The sequence below is a fragment of the Patella vulgata genome, chromosome 3, assembly GCF_932274485.2.
Source record: "Patella vulgata chromosome 3, xgPatVulg1.2, whole genome shotgun sequence".
NCBI lineage: Eukaryota > Metazoa > Mollusca > Gastropoda > Patellidae > Patella > Patella vulgata.
In genome coordinates this window covers 88,794,808-88,814,602 of record NC_065881.2, presented here as the reverse complement: position 1 = coordinate 88,814,602, position 19,795 = coordinate 88,794,808, and the positions used below count along the sequence as shown (strand labels likewise).

Here is a 19,795-nt window from a genome sequence, read left to right as displayed (position 1 = left end):
TATCTGGAATTTAGTATTAAGACCCGTATTTTGACATTAAATCCCCCCCCCCACACCGCACCAAAATCACTTGATAGAGTTTAGTACCATTCAACTTTGATCTTTTCTCAAGTTATAAATGTGCCAGAAAATTATTTACATATTTGAAAAGAGCAATGAACGCGCTTTTCAGTGTTATGTAACATCATATCTGAAATTTCGTGTACCACGATCTAAATTTCCACATAGGTTAGAGCTTATAAGGAGACTTAACCTCTCCCCCCAAATTCTTAAACCTAACCCGTGTCCTATTTACATGTCGTGACCCATGACACGAAATCTGCAATGGGTCTTAGCTTTTAGCTCTAACCATAAATAGACAGTCCCTTGTGATTCCATCTTCTCATTCAACTTCGTGGGTTTTATCCCGGGTCCTCTGGTTTACTCCCACTGCTAAAGACCCCTACGCGCAAGCGAATTATTGAAATAAAATTAAACCATATGTTAGTCCCGAAATGACCTAGTTTGTGTCGAGTGGACGTTAAACCCCATTTCTCTCTCTCTCTCCAACTACTCATGGTAGACATCGACTCGGTTGGCACTTGGCAAACAAGTGTGCTTGGGCCTTCCAAATAAACCATGGCAGAATTGACCACTGGCTGAAACCCGGGAGCCCATTTTCTTTTTTTTTTTAAAAAGATTAACCGAATTTTTAAATCAGTATGAAATAAGATCGTCTTCTGTCTGACCTATAAATAAAAGAATGTTAGCTGATTAGATACAGTAAGTAGATCTAAGTAAGTAAGAGTATGACCTTCACATTTGATTAAGATAAGAGAATATATAAAAATAAATATCACTTATCACTTCGTATGTCACGGGTGTAAGTCACGAATATTTTTCATCATGAAGTTTTTACTTGTTTTTATTTTAGCAATTACTTTTGGTAAGACTTTTCATTATCAACATCACAAAATAACCATCTAGTTCATCCATATTGCTGGTTATATTTCAGGGAATTATTAAACACCTTTATTTTCTGGTAGTTGTTTTGTATGTTGCCAGGTTTTAGAAACGAAGACGTGACAACACCAGAAGCAGAATGGTAGTGGGCCGTAGGTTTAATTAGTACGCACTGCAAATTCAAAACTAGTTTACTAGTGAGCGAGCACCTGCTATTATCAATTCAACTATTTACCACGTACTCATTTCAGTCGTCATACATTATATGCTCTTCAAATAAAGTAGGGTATATTGAAATGCAAATACCTATGCAGGTTGTGATATGATAAATAGTCATGGACACTTGACATGCTTTGGGAGTATGTTCACAGATGAAGAACTTATCGTCTGAACAGAACCACTGAGCTGCATGTGCGATACGCAATAGCGCTATACACGTGGGAGGGGTTCATTGTCAAATTTGACACTTCAAGGAAGGGTTGATGAAAACTGTCGCGAGCTGGTTTAACTATCCATGTTTGCTTTCCTATCGGTTCTTGCATAAGATTTACTATTTAACGTATCTTTGCTTTAGTGTGTTACGTTTAATTTGATCGGAAGACGTGTTCGTCGACGTCAACGTCAACCGACAAAACTGCAAGAATTGGCGGTGGCACTGCAAGAGAAGTGGGTCAGATTGCCCCAAATCGTGATTGGACGGTTGATTAGGAGCATGCCACGACAAATTGCTGAATGTCTGAGTGAGGATTGGTGGAGCAATTACTGATTATTAAGACAAAAATCAAATAATTCGTTTAAACGAAATAATCATTTAGTTTAAACGAAATGGTCATTTAGATTAAACGAAATTATCATTTAGTTTAAACGAAATGACTAATGAATGAAATTTTTTTTTTATTCAATACTCGAAAAGCCGAAAGTATTTAAATGTAGGTTCTTACTGATCACCGACAATATCCGACAAGTTTGCAAAAGGTGACCGGAAAGGAAAGATGGGTTATAGATATGCATATCTAAAATTTAAATAATTCATAAAATGTTGCTAAAAATATGGCGGTGTTTTTGAAACCTTAATATTTTTGTTTTCATTGAGTTGATAGTATCCATTGCATGATATGGAGCATCTGTAAAAGTTAACATTCGGGCGGATGGCGAACAGGGTGTATTCCATAGGGTTGGCAATATAAATACTGGCCCTCTCGGATAATTTAGAAGGGTATTATTCCGAAGCCTTTTAAGAAAACCCTGAACTCTGTCATTTCTACTTCTATCTATACTAAACCATAAAACAGTTATATCATTATATTCTGGTTCTTTTTTCGTTATGGTCTATTTTTTTTAAAGATCTAGTTGTATTTTGTTAGTTTTTGTTTTCTCTGAACTCGTCTTAAGGCATTTGCTAATATAAACACGTATGATATTCATACACCTTTATCCGTGATGTGAAACATTTCTTCAAAGCTGGTTTGATTAAGAAAAGGAAGGTATTTAAGCATATTTGTATCTTTTATAAGTATCGGTGCGGTGTCTTATCTCGCATATTCAACGTGGCCAGACAATACAAAATTATATGTCATACCATTATTAATATATTTAATATATTTTATTTTACAGCTGAAAGTAGCCCGCGTTATGAAAAATATCAAAAGTTGATACAAAAAATAGCAAAAAGTCCGCTTCTTCAAAAGAGTTTTGAAAGTAATCTGAAGATATTTGGAGGTGAAGTAAGTTGTAGTAATGAATTCTATGATTTTTAAAATTGTTTCAAATAACTTAATAGTCTGACAAACAGTTCATTGCCCGAGTATTCCAGGGCCAAAACAAATTCAAATCGAGCAGCAAAATATTAAATAAAAAGAGCATTCGACTCTTTTTCAGGCCGAGAAAAGTGAATTTCCCTGTGAGATATTACCACCATCGCCCACAGTACCCACGTCAGGTGAGTGAAAAGACCTTTAATATAGTATTATGACAGATTATGTTATGAGTGGAAAATGACTATGTGTATTTAAATTGTCAGTTAAAACCCACTTTTCTTTACCACAAACATAAGATCTACTATTATTCCAGTTCATCAACTACGACCAAGTGATATAAAGATTGTTGCAGCTTTGGGTGATTCCTTAACAGTAAGATAATTTTTTTATTGTTACTTACTTTTAACTGTACACTGACTTTATACTGGTAACAATCTTTGTATTCAAAGCTATAGTCTGGTGGTAATTTAAACAATTATTATGGTCATGAGGTCAATTAAGCAAAATGACCATTGTAGTTTACTGGACTTGGTACATAAATATTGAGTTTTATATTAAATATAGAATTATTACCATGGAAGGTTTTAACAAAGATCTAGTCATTGTTCTGTACTTCACACTTCTCTGTGGCTAGCCACATGCCTTTAAATATGAATTTATGAATTATTTTTATGTTTAGGCTGGTAATGGTATTACTGCTAAAACTATATTAGGTGTATTAAGAGAAGACAGGGGTGACTCTTTTAGGTAGGTGTGCATTAAAGACCCGCGAAACTCGGCTCTTTTAGAAAAAAAAATTGGCAGTTGTAGTTTTTTCGTGTTTGCGTTCAGCATAACGAGAATTATATTGTCTGTACTTTTATCTTCCTACAGTATTGGAGGGGATGGTACATTTGAAGATCAGATAACCATACCTAGTAAGTAATACTATTTCATATAGGTACTCTCAGTTTTAATCCCTAAAAGCTCGCTAGATATAACCATACCTTGTAAGTAATAATATAAGTATATTCCATATAGATACTCACAGTTTTAACTTGATATTAAACTTGAATCACTAATGCTAGAATTATTAATATTGTAGATATTCTCAAGCGATATAATCCTAGTATCACTGGTTACTCAACAAAGTCCGGGGACATCAAAAAGAAAAATTCAGCATTCAACGTGGCTGATCCTGGAAATGTTTTTATGTAGGAAGTACTGAATTGTTTAGATTATTGTATTTTTAAATTAGAAATAATTATTATGTCCGTTGCTGCTTCAATTGTAATTACCTGGTTCCCGAGACAGGGTCTACTGTGCTGTATTGTTATTCTGGTTAAAGATCATTCCTGTATAACATATGAGAATTCCAGGGGAAGAACGATCTAAGTCACATTTTTGTCTTTTCCCATAAAAGGCAAAACAGACTTTTGGACGAGAATGCTTGAAGCGACCAGAACAACGAGTGGGTTTAATAACAACTTCAAAATGATGTTTAATACGAATCATAATTACCAGTACAACAATTCACTGACTTCCACTTTTCAGCCAAATTAAGGTCAAATAAAGGGTACGAGGGACGTATTTGTCCTGGAGGCCATTTCAGATGTGACTCCGATCGTTTTTACCTTAAATTGATTGTTCCACAGAAAGCTTATACAGTTTGCTACTAGATGGCGTTATTAACTGGGGTTCGTTGCAAAAGTGACTTGGATCGTTGGAGTAAAGGTGGTTCTAAACCACAAATTCCATAAATTATGCGTGTTCCGTAAAATTAGTTTATAGAATGTTATTTTTACTGACTTATATGATTCATGTTGAAAGGACTTCACACTCTTGGACCCTATCACCCCCACCCACTCTCTTGATAGATATTTGCCAACTTTCCGAATGTATTGTTTATTTTGTATTTCAGGGATTTAACAGATGAAGCTAACTTGTTAATATCTCGTATGCAAGCTGATCCTAACATAGATATAAACAATGACTGGAAACTTATCACAATTTTAATAGGAGATAATGATCTGTGTGATATCTGTAATGAAGATGTAAGTTAACATGAAACACAAAAATAACCTTTACCTAAATTCATACATTCAACCAATGTCACATTTTATTCATAAGGTGTTCACTTGGTCATCGGTAGTCAATAATTCGGTTCTGTCATATTTTGGAGATTAAAGGAAACGAAATTAAATGGGGTTTAACGTCCTACTGTTCTGCTCCGAACTGGTCTAATGAAGACGGGCTTACGCCATACAGTGTGATAAAAATAAAATAAAACCAAGTACGAACAATCCAAACCATTGGACAAAATTCGAAGTCCTAAAAAAAACGGTATAGGCAAAATAGTGTAATAAGGCAAAATAGTGTAATCAGCATATGGACTGTTCACCGTGTACAAAATACACGACAAACAGTGGTAACAGGTGTCCGGAAGATGAGGGAAATTTTGCCCGGACGGCGGCACTACGGCCTACTCTTGTATCGAATTCCAACTATCTTTAACGTGCACGCCCATGTGTACACGGTACCTTGGTTTTTCGTCCCATCCGAACGACTCGACAGCTGTCCTTGTCAGGCCTACATCACTGGCAAGGATGACCCACGCCGGAAACTCGGCCAATGCAGGGATAACCAGTTCTATCACATATATGATAATGACTGACACAAATATTGTCCTTTAAGTAGACAACATTGTGACAACAAGACCCAACAGCAAAATATAGTTTTATTTTTACACATTTTGTAAGATGGTGTTTTATGTTACAGGGACATGAAGCAGAAAGATATATTGCCACGATGGAAAAAACCCTGCAAATACTTCAAGACAATTTACCCCGCACTATTGTTAATGTAGTAGAAGTTCTTAATGCGAATATAGTGAAGAAATTAAACAAAGGTCTAATATGTTCTGTTGTTCATTTGTAAGTTATAGTAACACGACCAGTTACTGTCGTAATCATATAGAAGAACTTCCCATGATATCTTGTTCACATTGTTTCCTGTTTGGTTTCTATATTTTCCACTTTGTGTAAAGATACAAAACACTTCTTATATGTAGCTTATGCTATTATTATCTTTTGTAATTTCGCTTTATCACCCCATTCATGGTTTTGCTGTCTTGTTTAGTTCTTGTGTTGTTCTTTGAGAATGATAGTTTATTTTGTAACCATCGCCATGTTGTAATTTGGTCTGATTCAACTGTCTCGTTGGTGTTTCGCTAATTATATGATATACAATCTAATTAAAGTACAGATCTATATTTCGTTTCGTTTTTTTATACTTTCGATGGCCTACACTACATGCAGATATCCCAAGATATAGTGGGGGTTCATGTCAGGGGTCAAACGAACGGCGTTGATGTTTCTAGTGGTTTACCGTGCATAAAAAGGTCAAGAACTTGCCGTAACAGGCCGTTTCATTTACCAATTCCCCGCATCAAGTAGAACGCCTAATACATAGCAACTCTTCCAGATCCTAGTGTAGTAAAGACAAGTAAAATGAAATTTTTAACTATAAAAAACGAAACGAAATAGGATCTGTATTTTGATATATATAAAATTACGTTGGAAAAAGAAACAAACACATGTTTTTGGCTAACGTTTTCAGTACTCCTGAACATTATTCAAAGAAATCTGAAAACGTTAGCCAAAAACATGTTGTTGTTATTTTTTTCAGCGTATTGTTTATATATTTCTCTGGGAGTAATTCAAAGAAATTCTTTTTGGATATATATATTATGGATATATTATGGATATGTATATATATATTATTTCAGTTTTCTGTGTAAATGTGCAGCGTATCCTAAAAATGATGTAGCAGAACAAGAGTTGATTAACATGACACGACTTTATCAAACATCTCTCCATGATCTAGCTATATCAGGAAAATTTGACACAAAAGATGATTTTACTGTTGTTGATCAACCTTTCTTTAGGAATACGTATCCTCCTACTAAGGTAGGTTTACTAAATCTGTTATTGTTGTTGATCAACCTTTCTTTAGGAATACGTATCCTCCTACTAAGGTAGGTTTACTAAATCTGTTATTGTTGTTGATCAACCTTTCTTTAGGAATACGTATCCTCCTACTAAGGTAGGTTTACTAAATCTGTTATTGTTGTTGATCAACCTTTCTTTAGGAATACGTATCCTCCTACTAAGGTAGGTTTACTAAATCTGTTATTGTTGTTGATCAACCTTTCTTTAGGAATACGTATCCTCCTACTAAGGTAGGTTTACTAAATCTGTTATTGTGGTTGATCAACCTTTCTTTAGAAATACTTATCCTCCTACTAAGGTAGGTTTACTAAATCTGTTATTGTTGTTGATCAACCTTTCTTTAGGAATACGTATCCTCCTACTAAGGTAGGTTTACTAAATCTGTTATTGTTGTTGATCAACCTTTCTTTAGGAATACGTATCCTCCTACTAAGGTAGGTTTACTAAATCTGTTATTGTTGTTGATCAACCTTTCTTTAGAAATACTTATCCTCCTACTAAGGTAGGTTTACTAAATTCTACTTTAAAACGTGATAGTTATTTGTCACGTACAACCGGTAAATTGAAACCACGCCAGTTGACTCAATGACAGACCTTATGATACAGCGCGCACGTGCTAACCATTCGGCCATCCAACCATTCGGCCATCGGACGAGGGGCGGACTAGGGGGCCCTATCCTTACTCCGTTACCATTCGGCCATCCAACACCCCTCGATTGGTGATTGGTGATTGATTGTTATTTGAATACACATAGGATTCGTGGAATTGAATATAGCATTGGTCGGCTCCCCTAAAAATTCCGAAACTAGTATACAACACTACCACAACCCGGACTAGACTATAAGTATAGCAGGGAGCCGCAGTTTCTCGGGAGAAAGACGCTGGTTCGCTACGTGGCGTGCCCGTAAAAGAACCCTTGACAGTTGGATTTCGATATAAGAGTACGCCGTAGATTTTCCTCATAGAACACTGCACATGGCGCATTTCCGTCTTCTTTAGCCAAGTTGGTGCAGAAAAGTAGGACGTTAAACCCCACCCATATCATTTCACAAGTATAGCAGTGGGGATAACGGTGCGTCTTCCTTGAATTTAAAGATATTATTACTATTGATGTTTGTTTCTAGTGGATTAGATATTTGACGCTTTTGACATTATTTGTTGAAATTGTAAGGGATTTGTTTTTTTTTGTGGTACCAAATTTAAATGTACATACATGTATTATATAACCTGTTTTGTAGGCTGGATCCGATGATTTAGATCTTTCTTATTTTGCCCCAGATTGTTTTCATCTGAGTAGTAAAGGACAGTCTAATACAGCTACAGCATTGTGGAATAATATGGTAAATGTCTATTGGGTCTAAATAAACTGTTCCTTCGGGGGCAGTATCGCCTACAACGGGTTAACCGTGTCAATCGTCTTCGTGCTGGGGATCGGGGCTTGCAAAAGGCAGTTCGATCAGAATCACCCATATACTGTAGTCAACTCACAGTGTGATCTTTATTCTAAAAAGTAATGAAAATTCCCATTATTCAGAACTGATATTTCCCTGTCACGCGATCTGTGAACGGCACCGACCAGTTGTCAACAAGTGTGATCAGATTAAATTACAAATTCAATTTTATTTTTATTTAAGTCATGGGAGGCTTTTACATAATTACATTCATAAAGTACACGTGCATGTACTGTTGTTCACTGACAACTAGTGTCCATCTGCGTAAACTAAGAAAGGTTAGAAGTATATTCTAAACTTGGGGTTAAAATTTTTATGGCTAATTGGTGGCAAATCTTCAGTTAAAGGGATCTCTCAGATTAAGCAGATGACGGACTTAGTTATCACAGCCCAACACGCTACATCACATTGACATAGTACTAACTTATTTAAAAAGGGTTTGTAAAGCCCCCGTCAGTCCAAAGCTCGACGTGGTTCAGATCTAAAATGTTTGGCCATCCAAGTAGAGTCATAATTTCTAGCAGATCACGTATAATCGCTGTACAAATTCAACCATTCTCCGGGACCCACAGACTCGGTAACTACCCGATGTCGATACGATCAAACAAGACCCCAACACGCTCTCAACACGACCAACGCGATCCAAGAAGATCTTAACACGACCAAACGCGATCCCTATGCGATGCAACAAGACAAGGGGATGTTCATTCTTGAATATCCAGACACAATATGAAACTACAAGCCTATTTCTAAGTTGAGCATAAAATGGCGCATGGCCCTTGGATCTGATTTTTATAAGGAAATTTCGGTTATACTCCTGTGTGCTTTCACTATCAATATTTCTCATTTGAGCCTTTTACTTTTAGTTTCAGCCAGTTGGACAGAAGACTTTAAATTGGGAATTAGGCAGCCCCATAACCTGCCCCACAGAGGTAAGTCCTCCATCTAAGTCGGGTTTCTTCCAAGTTTTAGGAAATAGAATTCAAGGACATTTTGCAATTACATTGAAACATTTAGCTTTAGTTCCACACTTGTATAAACTAGAGTGGGTGACCTGAATGTTTTGTTTTTTATTATTATTTTATATTTGACAATTTTCAGAAAAATCCACACATATATACCAATAAAAACAGTGGCGGTGGCCAGAATTGAAGTGAAAGCATGGACATTTATGGATTCCGGAAAGGAAATACCCAACACTTAACTGAGACAGAATTGTATTCACCTTAATAAAAATATATATATTTCACGTATAATACGTGTATATGGTTTTGAAACTTAACTTTGAAACTGCGGACAAAATGACCACTCTTTGTACGCAAATTGTGTAAGAGTATGTAATATGAAGGTTGTGGATCCTCTGGAGGTCACAATTTTTATCCGATTTTGATGAAACTTAAAATATATCTTAATATCCCAAAGGGACATCTTCCGGATAATTATTCCTCCCAGGGCTAGTTATCACAATCATTTCATGAATGACAAAAAGGTGACAGGAATACATGCAGCTAAAATGTCATATTTGGGTACTCGACCGTCAACACTGATGGGAGTTATCTACCAAGATCAACATCAGCATTAGTCAAGTGCCTAGCCTACAAATTCCTGAAGGGATTAAAGTCGCTCGACAGTCGCTGAGCTATATTTAAAATTTAAAAAAAACAATTAGTGTCGAATGATGTTATATATCTTCGACTTCGACTCGACAGCAAGTTTTGGTTTCACTAATGTATCATTTCAGAAAGTATATACCCCTTATACATATTATAGGGTCCCACCTCCCTAAATTTAGCACGTAGATCAACCAGCATGCTGACAGACAGGAAAAGTATGAAAATTCCGCGATAAGCTCATCAAAAGTTATGATAAATTAGATTCCGTTTTTTTTTATCATGGTTAAAATCACATCAAATATACACCTTCGTGTTCTAGGATTTATAAAAACGCTACGGCACAACATTTCAGTGTCTAAAAGTAGTCACAAATACGGTATAAAGACAACGATGTTATACGGACCTATTCCGTATGAAAGCTGTTCGATACGTGCTGCCTTATCCGTGTGCCGTATCACGCATGGGAAATACACACGCATTGTTGACGTCACACGCAAAATCGATAAGGAATTTACGCTTAACAAAAGTCTCTATTATATAGCGTATGCTTGTCTTCAACAGCCCAATCGGTGCAGAAACTTCATTTCATTTCAGTTCAACAAAACAGAGTAGAAACCCTATCATATTGTTATTAAAAAGCATCGATTTAAATTCCACCCCATATAAAGAATAAACCCACTGCAATGATGGAATAAATGTATTTCATAATATATTTTGTGTTTTTGTTAAGTTTATTCCATGTAAAATATGTAGCCTGTTGTATAATAAGGTCTGTCGTTGATTCTGTTGTCGTGGGTTCGATTCCCAACTCCTACCTGATAAGGACTATTGCGACCTGTCCAACTTCGTGGGTTTTCTCAGGGTGTTGTCGACAGTGAGGTCAATGAGTATGTAATTGTATTAAATGGAGTTCCTTCCCTTTATATTGATAACTCCCGATCTTTGACACTATAGGGGATGCTCGATTCACAGTCCAGAACGTCCCGAATTGGCAGAATCGCAATAGAGTGACGCGGAATTCAGTCCCGTCACAGTTCTGTCAGTCCCTGCAATGGAGGTGATGTGAGTAGAATAGTGACGTAATTAAACACAGCGAATATGTTTCGGCTGCATGGTTGGTTGAGATATTTACTTATTCAGTCGACGCGTGCGTTGTAGCCCGAAATAACCCTTTGCACTCGATTGTCACTATTTTTGGGATTGAGAGAATTCAATTCCGGAAAGTTCAATCGAGTACCCCCGGCTTTACACTATTGACACCACTAGTGTTAGGTCATTTTAATTTCGTCTATAATCGTTTTATTTAGTGGTAAACATATTTAGATATTAATTTATATTCTCTGAGTCGACATTCTGGTTTAGACGTAAACTCGACAATATAGTATACAGCAAAGATTTACAACCCACTGGAAACTTGACATGTATAGTCCTATACTTTGCAACATTCCTAAATCAGTAAAAGCAACGGCGTTTCGATTTTCAATAGTTAACGGGCGTTATTTTACAGCCTTTCAAGAACGGAATCAGCCGTTCATATTGACAACTTAATAAAGCTTGGGGGGGCAACAATGAGACTGATATAGACGAAGTAGAACTTGTTATTGACAGCTCTGAAGGGAATAAATAAATTTATTCTATAACTACATGCGAATACAAGCAACTATCATTGAATACAGCCATTGAATACAGTCATTGAATACAGCCACTGAATAACCTATAGTTGTATTAAATGGCTTCAAAACGTACTACTTTGGTCCAGAATGACGTCACTTTCAGAATTACGTCAAACGATAAGACGTCACAACTAGGCAAACACAATTTTTGTAAAAAAGAAAGAAAAAAGGGCGGAACCTATGATGAATTTTAACATTATTGGTGATTTTGTTTTTGATTATCTGGATAGTACAGTGTATTTTGAGATTTGCATTTAGTTATAGAATAAAAACAGAACTCAGTGACCATTGAATACCGCTCGGAATGTTCATTGAGTTCATCCAGGAAAATAAAGACGGACATGCTACGATGGACATTTTATCAGGACAACAATCAGATTAAACATGTCATGGTGAATTTTCGTCCCATCCAAACGACTAGACAGTGTTCCTTTCCAGGCCCCCCGTTAGTGAGGCAGCGTGTCTACCTCTTTGAATTGATTATAGTTGGTGTATATATCAGCTTATTCTCATTTGATCCGACATTTTACTATATCGTTACGTCATCAAGACAGACACATATTTACATATTATTCATGTCGTTGTTGTCAGCTTTCTGTTCAACACCCACAATTCAAGTGAGATCGACATGATATTTGGCATGCTTGTTGATTAGACCATCACTTGTCGATATGACGTCACAATGCCAAGATGACGTCACTGCAAGTAAGCAGATTTAATAATACTAACACCACCCATCCACATACCTTCACCCACATACCCCACCCACCCACATTCCTAAATAACCTCACCCACATACCCCACCCACCTTCCCAAATAACCTCACCCAACCACCTTCCCAAATATCCTCACCCAGAACATACCCTCAACCATCCACCCACATACCCCACCCAGATTACCGAATAACTTCACCACCCACATACCCGCAGCCACCCACAATACTCACATGCCCTCACCCAAATACTCTCCCCCCCCCCACCACATGCAAACAACTATATCATTATTTTATACAGTATAATATCATACAAACTATATCATTACTTTATACAGTATAATATGTTCTAGTTAAATGTTTAATATTGTTTTATAGTTAGTATATATATAGATAGAATTCAATGTTCAAGTTAAATGTTTAATATTGTTTAATAGTTAGTATATATAGATAGAATTCATTGTTCAAGTTAAATGTTTAATATTGTTTTATAGTTAGTATATATGATTTAATATTTTATACACCATCAACAGACTATAACAACCAGTAGACCCTATCTCTATCTGTTATATTATAGTGTGATAATGGAAGATGTTTGTTGTGGTGTTTGTAGCGGTACTTGACCTGTTTATCATCATCACTGTAGATAGAACCAATAAAACCATGATACCCTACACCATACTTCTTTCTGTTCTCCTCCAGTATCATCTTCTCTAATTCATCCACTGTTTGATCTCTACTTATAGTCATCTTATCATACCCACTGTAAATACAGGTAAATATATATTATATTACTTATATCATACAGGTAAATATATATTATAATAGTTATACAGGTACTGTATATACAGGTAAATAAATAAAACATGTGATTCCAAGAAATGGATAGAAGAAAATAAAATGGACGTTGAAATAGTGGACCTGTTTTCCATGTAAATGGGTCTAATGCAGGTATAATGGGAATGTTTCCAAATAATCGGCGAAATTGCGTACATGTAATACGAGTTTTACAGTGTTCAACTCTGATAAATATCGACTTGGACCATATTGAAATAACAGTCACCAGATGGATAAATACCACGTGTGTGAAAACTGCTAACTGTTATATTAGTGACGTCATCTCTATTTGACGTCATCAATCGGGTGATGTTTTTCTTTAGTGTGGTTTCATCACTCATCTTGTAGTTGTATAGTGATATCAGTGTTTTAAATATGAAATATAATTTTACATGTTTTGTTTCTATCATCCACCTACTAATGGTTCTATTATAACAAGTTTAATATTCCTGATATGTCGTTTACTTTAAATTTCATGTACTATTATAAAATGTTTATTTACCGATATATATTGAGAGTAATCATTTCGTCTGTCTTGTCTGAATTTTTATTAACGTTTGTTTTCTTGACCACCTTTTCATCTTCTAGAATCCTCACTCTCTCTGTCAGTTGGTTCATTCCACGCGTTAATGTCTCTATTTTATCGTCCCTAATAGCGAGTTCATATTTCATGGCGTCCACGTCTTCTGTTAGTTGATTAGTAAGGCGGTTATCGACGATGTTATGATTACCCAACTGTACGTTACTTGTGCCGTGAAAACTGTATATAACAGGGTTTGTTTTAGTTGATTCTGACTGAAATAAATAAAATATATATACAAATAATCACTGATAAATATCATTTGATAACTAACTATCCCCTGTCACACTCTCCTCGCACCAATCAGGAACCGCGGTGATTCAATGAGTAATTCACTGGTTCACTACCAGCATGCCCGGGGTTCAATCCCGTTGTTGGCCGAGAAAGTGCTGATGTATTTCCCTGCGTGGTTACCCGTGTTAGTGGTGTAGGACGGAGGGTCTATAGAGGACGGCGTCTAAATGCTCGGATGTGACAAAACACGAGGGCTCGTGGCCACTTTGACATGCACGTAAAAGAACCGGTGACGGTTGGAATTCGATATAAGAGTGGACCATAGTGCCGTTGTCCAGGAATAGTTTCTTTCATAGTCCACTGTATGGCGTATGTCCGCCTTCATAAGTCTGGTCGGTGAACCTTGACATTGATAATCGACAGGTCAAATCTCACCAATCAATGTATGCCGAATGACAACAGACATGTCGAATCCCACCATTGTCATAAACCAACATCACGATTTTACAACAGTATAGCTACCAAATTTCATTCTTAATCCATTTGAAATTGTGTCTAATGGAGTAGTCCCCCTTTAACCCAATCTTGTTGAAACAGAGTCACACCATTTTCTAACTAACTATAATTAATTTTTAATCATTTTCTAACTAACTATAATTAATTTTTAATTATTTTCTAACTAACTATAATTAATTTTTAATTATTTTCTAACTAACTATAATTAAGTCTTAATCATTTTGATGTTAAAATACTGTGTTGGTTGTCAGTGGTTGTAATCAGGTGAAGTAGACGAATGTCCTGCTCGTAGATGTCAGTTGATCTAGACGTAAAAACAACAATATGGCAGACTTGATCGTAGATGTCAGTTGATCTAGACGTAAAAACAACAATATGGCAGGCTTGATGTGACAGATTTAAGTTCAAGATTTAAATAGATTTGATGTATACAAACTTATATAATATCTATACAACTCACTTGATCAGACATATTAATCTTCTTAATTATAATATAACAGTCTTCTACCGATGATTTGGGCAAGTTATGTCTCTAAAACAGGGGTCGAGGCTGGTCTAAAGATATACGGAAATATTTGTTGTAGAATCCCCTTTTGGGAAAACCCGACTATTTATAGTAGCTAATTCAGTTATATTGTAGTCTAGGTTATCAAGTCACGTGTTGTATTGTTGTATTAAAAATACATTATGCAAAAGCTAAATCTGATTATTGCAAGTCTTTATTTAGGCTTCAGATGTCATAGAAATTATAAATTAGATCTTTATTTACACGACTAGCACAAAATCAACTCTGTAGACCCACGGATGGCTTGGATTCGGCTTGGATTTAAACAGGATTTCATTGATTGATTAAATTTTTAAATGGCGTCGTAAGCGGAGATTAACCGTTACGTTGACGTCATACTCCCGGAAATTTTAGACTGAGGCTAAATGATAGAGTGTACGAAGCGAGGCCGCTGTTGAGCGAGGCCGCATGTCAGTCAATTTGATTGACAGTTCAGTATATACGGCCTTGATATTATGTTTAGTTGTGGTTAAAATGAGAGTTTGGATGTCGGTATTATACGCTCTTTTGTCACTTGCGTTTACAGAAAAATTATGGAAATTGATAAACATCGCAGATAACATCACCCCAGTTGAATTGCAGCCCCATTGGACCACTGTTTCCTATTTGTCTGCTTCGGGAGTTACGTAGGCCTACTAGTTACAGTAAAAACTACAAGAGTACACGCAGGCTAACAAGAAGTCGGCTATAATTATGCCTCATTGATTTGGTCCATTCCTTTCAAACTTTCGCTTCCTATCTAGATATTAAAAGTCTTATTTTTAATTTGTGGTAAAAATAAATCTGATACAAATTGAATTGCAACCCCGTCTCAAACCGGATAGGCTAACGCTACCACAGCCATTGAAAACGTTCTTGATAATCAAGATTATGTAGGTGGAGTTAACGCCCGTCAATCAAACAATCAGCCATTCTCTGAGACGATGAAGAGAGAGTTGACTCCTATTTCTAGTCAAAATTTACAATGGTGATAACTTTGTTCAGAATAAAGTAATTTGACGGAAATTTTCAATATATTTTTCTTTCATCATCTATTTTTGAACTGTTATAGCAAGAATGGCCAATTCTCTATAAAAAATCTCCCATAATGTATCTTTAAATAGACTCAAATATTACGTCGATTACAGGGAAACCTTATCATCTAATATCCATTGTCGTGTAATTACATATACCCACTGCCTTGGCCAATAGCTCCTGAGAATTGAGGGTTTACTTAACGCGAATAAAGCTGGGTCTAACTGACATGACGCCCGGGTTAGTTTTGAATTATTTTGTGGGATAGAAATTTAAAATCCAACCGTACTGTTGGGACCTAAACGTCGAGTTACAAAAGGTCAACGCACTAAATCCTTACATCAAATACTGGACAATCAAACAGATCAGATTTCTGGTTAAATTAAACCATACAAACAACTAAATCATTACATCAAATACTGGACAATCAAACAGATTACTGGTTAACCTGAACAACTTGAATAACCTCATATTCTCAAATATAATCATTTCAATATACTCACTTGATCAGACATATTGATGACGTAATGGGCGTGATCGGTCACCATATAACATAAATACACGAGCTTCTGCACCGGGGCGAGGCTTTCTGCAAACAATATTATTTTTTAGGAATCCCCGTTTGTATAAACCCATACATTATTTTAGTAACTGACTCGGTATAGACTGAATTAAACAAGTTTCAAGGTCGAGGTCGCGCTACAAACAATCGGGAAATATTTTATTATGAATCCCCGTTTGATAAACCCATTCAGTATCTTTAGTATCCCGTTACATATTCCTCGTATACCCCCCCCCCTCCGCGTGCTAGAAATCTTTTTGGTGAGTGAGGTTTTAAATGGTTTAAATGGATCATCTTTCCTCGTATACCCTCCGTACACATTTGAGATTATTGAATTATCTTTTTACAGGTCATCATAACCCCCAAACCCCATGAGTAAACATTGTTGGCCTACATGAAGATATTCATTTTATATGTCAAATGAGTTTAAATTTCCTTTTAGTTTTTTGTTGTTGTTATTTTTTTTATCTGTTATTCATTTGAAAAAGGTATAATTTATACTTGAATCATATGGTAATATATAAAATAGTTACAAAGGGTTTTGTTTACCGGGGTTTTGGGTGATTTTTGTTCTTGGGGTTGTAATTTGGGGCGTCACCTAATTGCTTATATTGCCTTACAATAAAGTAAACGGGTGGACGCAGCTATATTTCTCATGCTATGAAAAGAAATTGAATGGGAATTATTTTTGTGAATGATAGTATGTTAAAATTATGTGCCCCGGGACACTGGCAATAATATTATTATTCCAAATGTATCTATCAGATTTAAGTTTTTGTGAAACAAGGTCTCAAGCTCTTCATCGTTCGTATATTTTCAATATCATCTTCCTGATTTCAAAAAACAATAGTCAGACAATTAGGAGCTTTGTGCAATATTATTTCTAATTACATAAAAACTGATAAGCTAATAATATCTTAATAAAAGTTATTATCTAGTTAAAAATAACTCTAACATGTAAAACAGCAGACGACAAAAAGCGAATTTGATTAAAAGCTTTTAGATTTAGTTTTCAGGCTTCAAATGATGTTTTTGCCCATAGATATCCAAAACGTAAGACAAAGAAATTTTGATCGCAGACCTGCTCATTTACGAGAAATTTCAGTAAAGGAAATTTTAAACTGTTTTTGGGGATTTCTGGATTACCATATGATTTAACGATTTAAAGTCCATTCGACACAAACTAGGTCATTTCGAAACAAACTAGGTCATTTCGACACAAACTAGGTCATTTCGAGACGGACATATAGTTCAATTTTATTTACATAATTCGCTTGCGCCTAAGTCTTTAGCAGTGGCGGGAAATCGGAGGACCTGGAGAAAACCCATGAGGTTGTCACGTACAAGCGGAAAATCGAAAACCCAGTGGCAGACCTTTTGATGCAACGCGCATGCGTTAACAATTCTCATAGCTCGCATTGCGTTAGCGTGTGAATGTCTGGGTGTGTGAGAGTAATGGGGTTTAACGTCCACTCGACACAGACTAGACCATTTCATGATTAACGTTAATCCATTTAACCAATATATGTGTGACATGAATATGTGCATGACGACTAATATAATTGAATCTTTACTCAGGTAAAATTAATTCATTGACACATAGTAATTAAACTGGAAATAAACAGGTGATAATTCTATGTTTATCACTGATCGACGTTTCAACATTGTTTGACATCACCATAACTATGGCCTTCTACACATTAGCCAATAGGGCCTGTACATAATATTGAGTGGTTTTTTTAACCCGCATGAAACTGGATTTAAATTTCGAGATGCAAGATGTTAACACACTAATAATAAGTGCAGTGGGGGAGGGGTGGCACCACACATCGGATACTGGTAATTCAAACAAATTACTGGTTAAATTGAACAAATAGAATAGTCTCTCTAATATAATTATTTCAATATACTCAATTGATCAGACATATTGAGGAGGTGATGTACGTGACTGGTCACCTAATTAGAACACAAATACAACACCGTCTTTCACCGAGGCCGCGCTACGAATAATACGGAAACATTTTTTGAGGAATCCCCGTTAGTATAAACACATACCTTATTTTTAGTAGCTGACTCATATATATGAACGATTTAATAAGTTTCGAGTCTGTGCTACAAACAATATATTTTTTTAGAAATCCCCGTTTGATAAACCCATAAACTATTTTAGGAGCTGATTCAGGTATTGCATATAGTCTTGAATAAACAGTAATTTAAAAAGTTGAATCTGGTCTTTATGTGATAATCGAAACTTGTGTCTATTATGGCCACAGATCACTAATGATTTCCCCATTGACTTTAATGTTAATTCTTGTCTCTTAGACTGGCTCTAACTTTTTCCCAAATTTTCGTTGGGTAGAACGCTTTCTACCAAAGATGGAGCAACATGTGGCAACCTCTTGCCCAAGAGCATGTATGAGGTTCACCATGGAAAACTTGAGATACACAAGCTGGAAGTAGAGACAAGAAATCATTCAATTTTTGACCCTACATTTCAAACTAACCAACCTCTCAACTCTTGAATCCTTCCGCCTTAAAATCATAAATATTCACCAAAACCTGACAGAAAATGTATTTTCAAACCCTTTTCTTCGATTCTACTCCAAAAAGTAAAAAAAAATCGCCATGCAAAAGGGAGAAAAAGGGAAACGGAGAGAAAGACTAAAAATAACTTTCGCCCTACATTCGTGGGATACTGGTAACTAGTGTCTATTATGTCTCAGTCTAGTCTTGATCAAACAGTAATATATATCATTTATAGGGTAATCAAACCTAGTATGTATTATATGGGCGTGACTGTCCACAACACCTAGGTAACTACAACCCCACCTAAGACCCTGACACCCTGTTGCTGCGTGGAATAATTCCATTAATTGCTACATATGACAACGAATTGGTTTTTATGCATCATATTTTAAACATTGTTTATATATATATGTGTTGATATAACATCGTATTAACGTTCATACATTTGATAAAACGGGGCGGTTTGTACATCTTCACCAGTTGTCATTCTACATGTATGGTGATTTATCGCCCTCGCATTGTCTGTTAACATTCTACATATACCACCCTCGCATCGTCTGGTTCACTGTGGTATTGTTCATTTAATACCATGTTGGAGATAATATGATGTAATTATATCTATCACAAATAGAGCTAATTTGATGAAAAACAACTAATGGAACTACACGTCTCTTGTACTCCTAGTTTTTTTCCGTGTAAAGGAATGAAACGTCCCATATAAGTTTATATAATTTGGTTCGATCTTTGGTAAAGCGCTCGTTTTGGCTGCACATCAACATTCGAGGCGCATTACAAAACACATACATATTTAAAAGAACATAAC

General features: G+C 35.9%; 1 protein-coding gene and 1 long non-coding RNA gene across 3 annotated transcripts; one reads left to right on the top strand and one right to left on the bottom strand.

Annotated features, from left to right (window-relative positions):
- Window positions 1-861: 861 nt before the first annotated feature.
- Window positions 862-9,344, top strand: LOC126814277 (phospholipase B1, membrane-associated). Its single transcript, XM_056099466.1, has 13 exons — window positions 862-925; window positions 2,557-2,666; window positions 2,821-2,881; window positions 3,013-3,071; window positions 3,379-3,446; window positions 3,573-3,616; window positions 3,784-3,892; window positions 4,600-4,732; window positions 5,457-5,611; window positions 6,466-6,646; window positions 7,928-8,029; window positions 9,007-9,089; window positions 9,242-9,344. The coding sequence occupies exons 1-13, from the start codon at window positions 886-888 to the stop codon at window positions 9,342-9,344; spliced, it is 1,248 nt and encodes a 415-aa protein (XP_055955441.1). The 5' UTR covers window positions 862-885.
- A 3,111-nt stretch (window positions 9,345-12,455) lies between these two features.
- Window positions 12,456-16,546, bottom strand: LOC130012153 (uncharacterized). 2 transcript variants are annotated; one of them, XR_008787498.1, is made up of 3 exons: window positions 16,388-16,546; window positions 13,478-13,770; window positions 12,456-12,901 (listed from the first exon to the last, which is right to left on the bottom strand). It is a non-coding gene; the product is annotated as an uncharacterized LOC130012153 (long non-coding RNA). The 2 variants fall into 2 exon arrangements; XR_008787497.1 differs by lacking the exon at window positions 16,388-16,546 and adding an exon at window positions 14,766-14,910.
- Window positions 16,547-19,795: the final 3,249 nt, after the last annotated feature.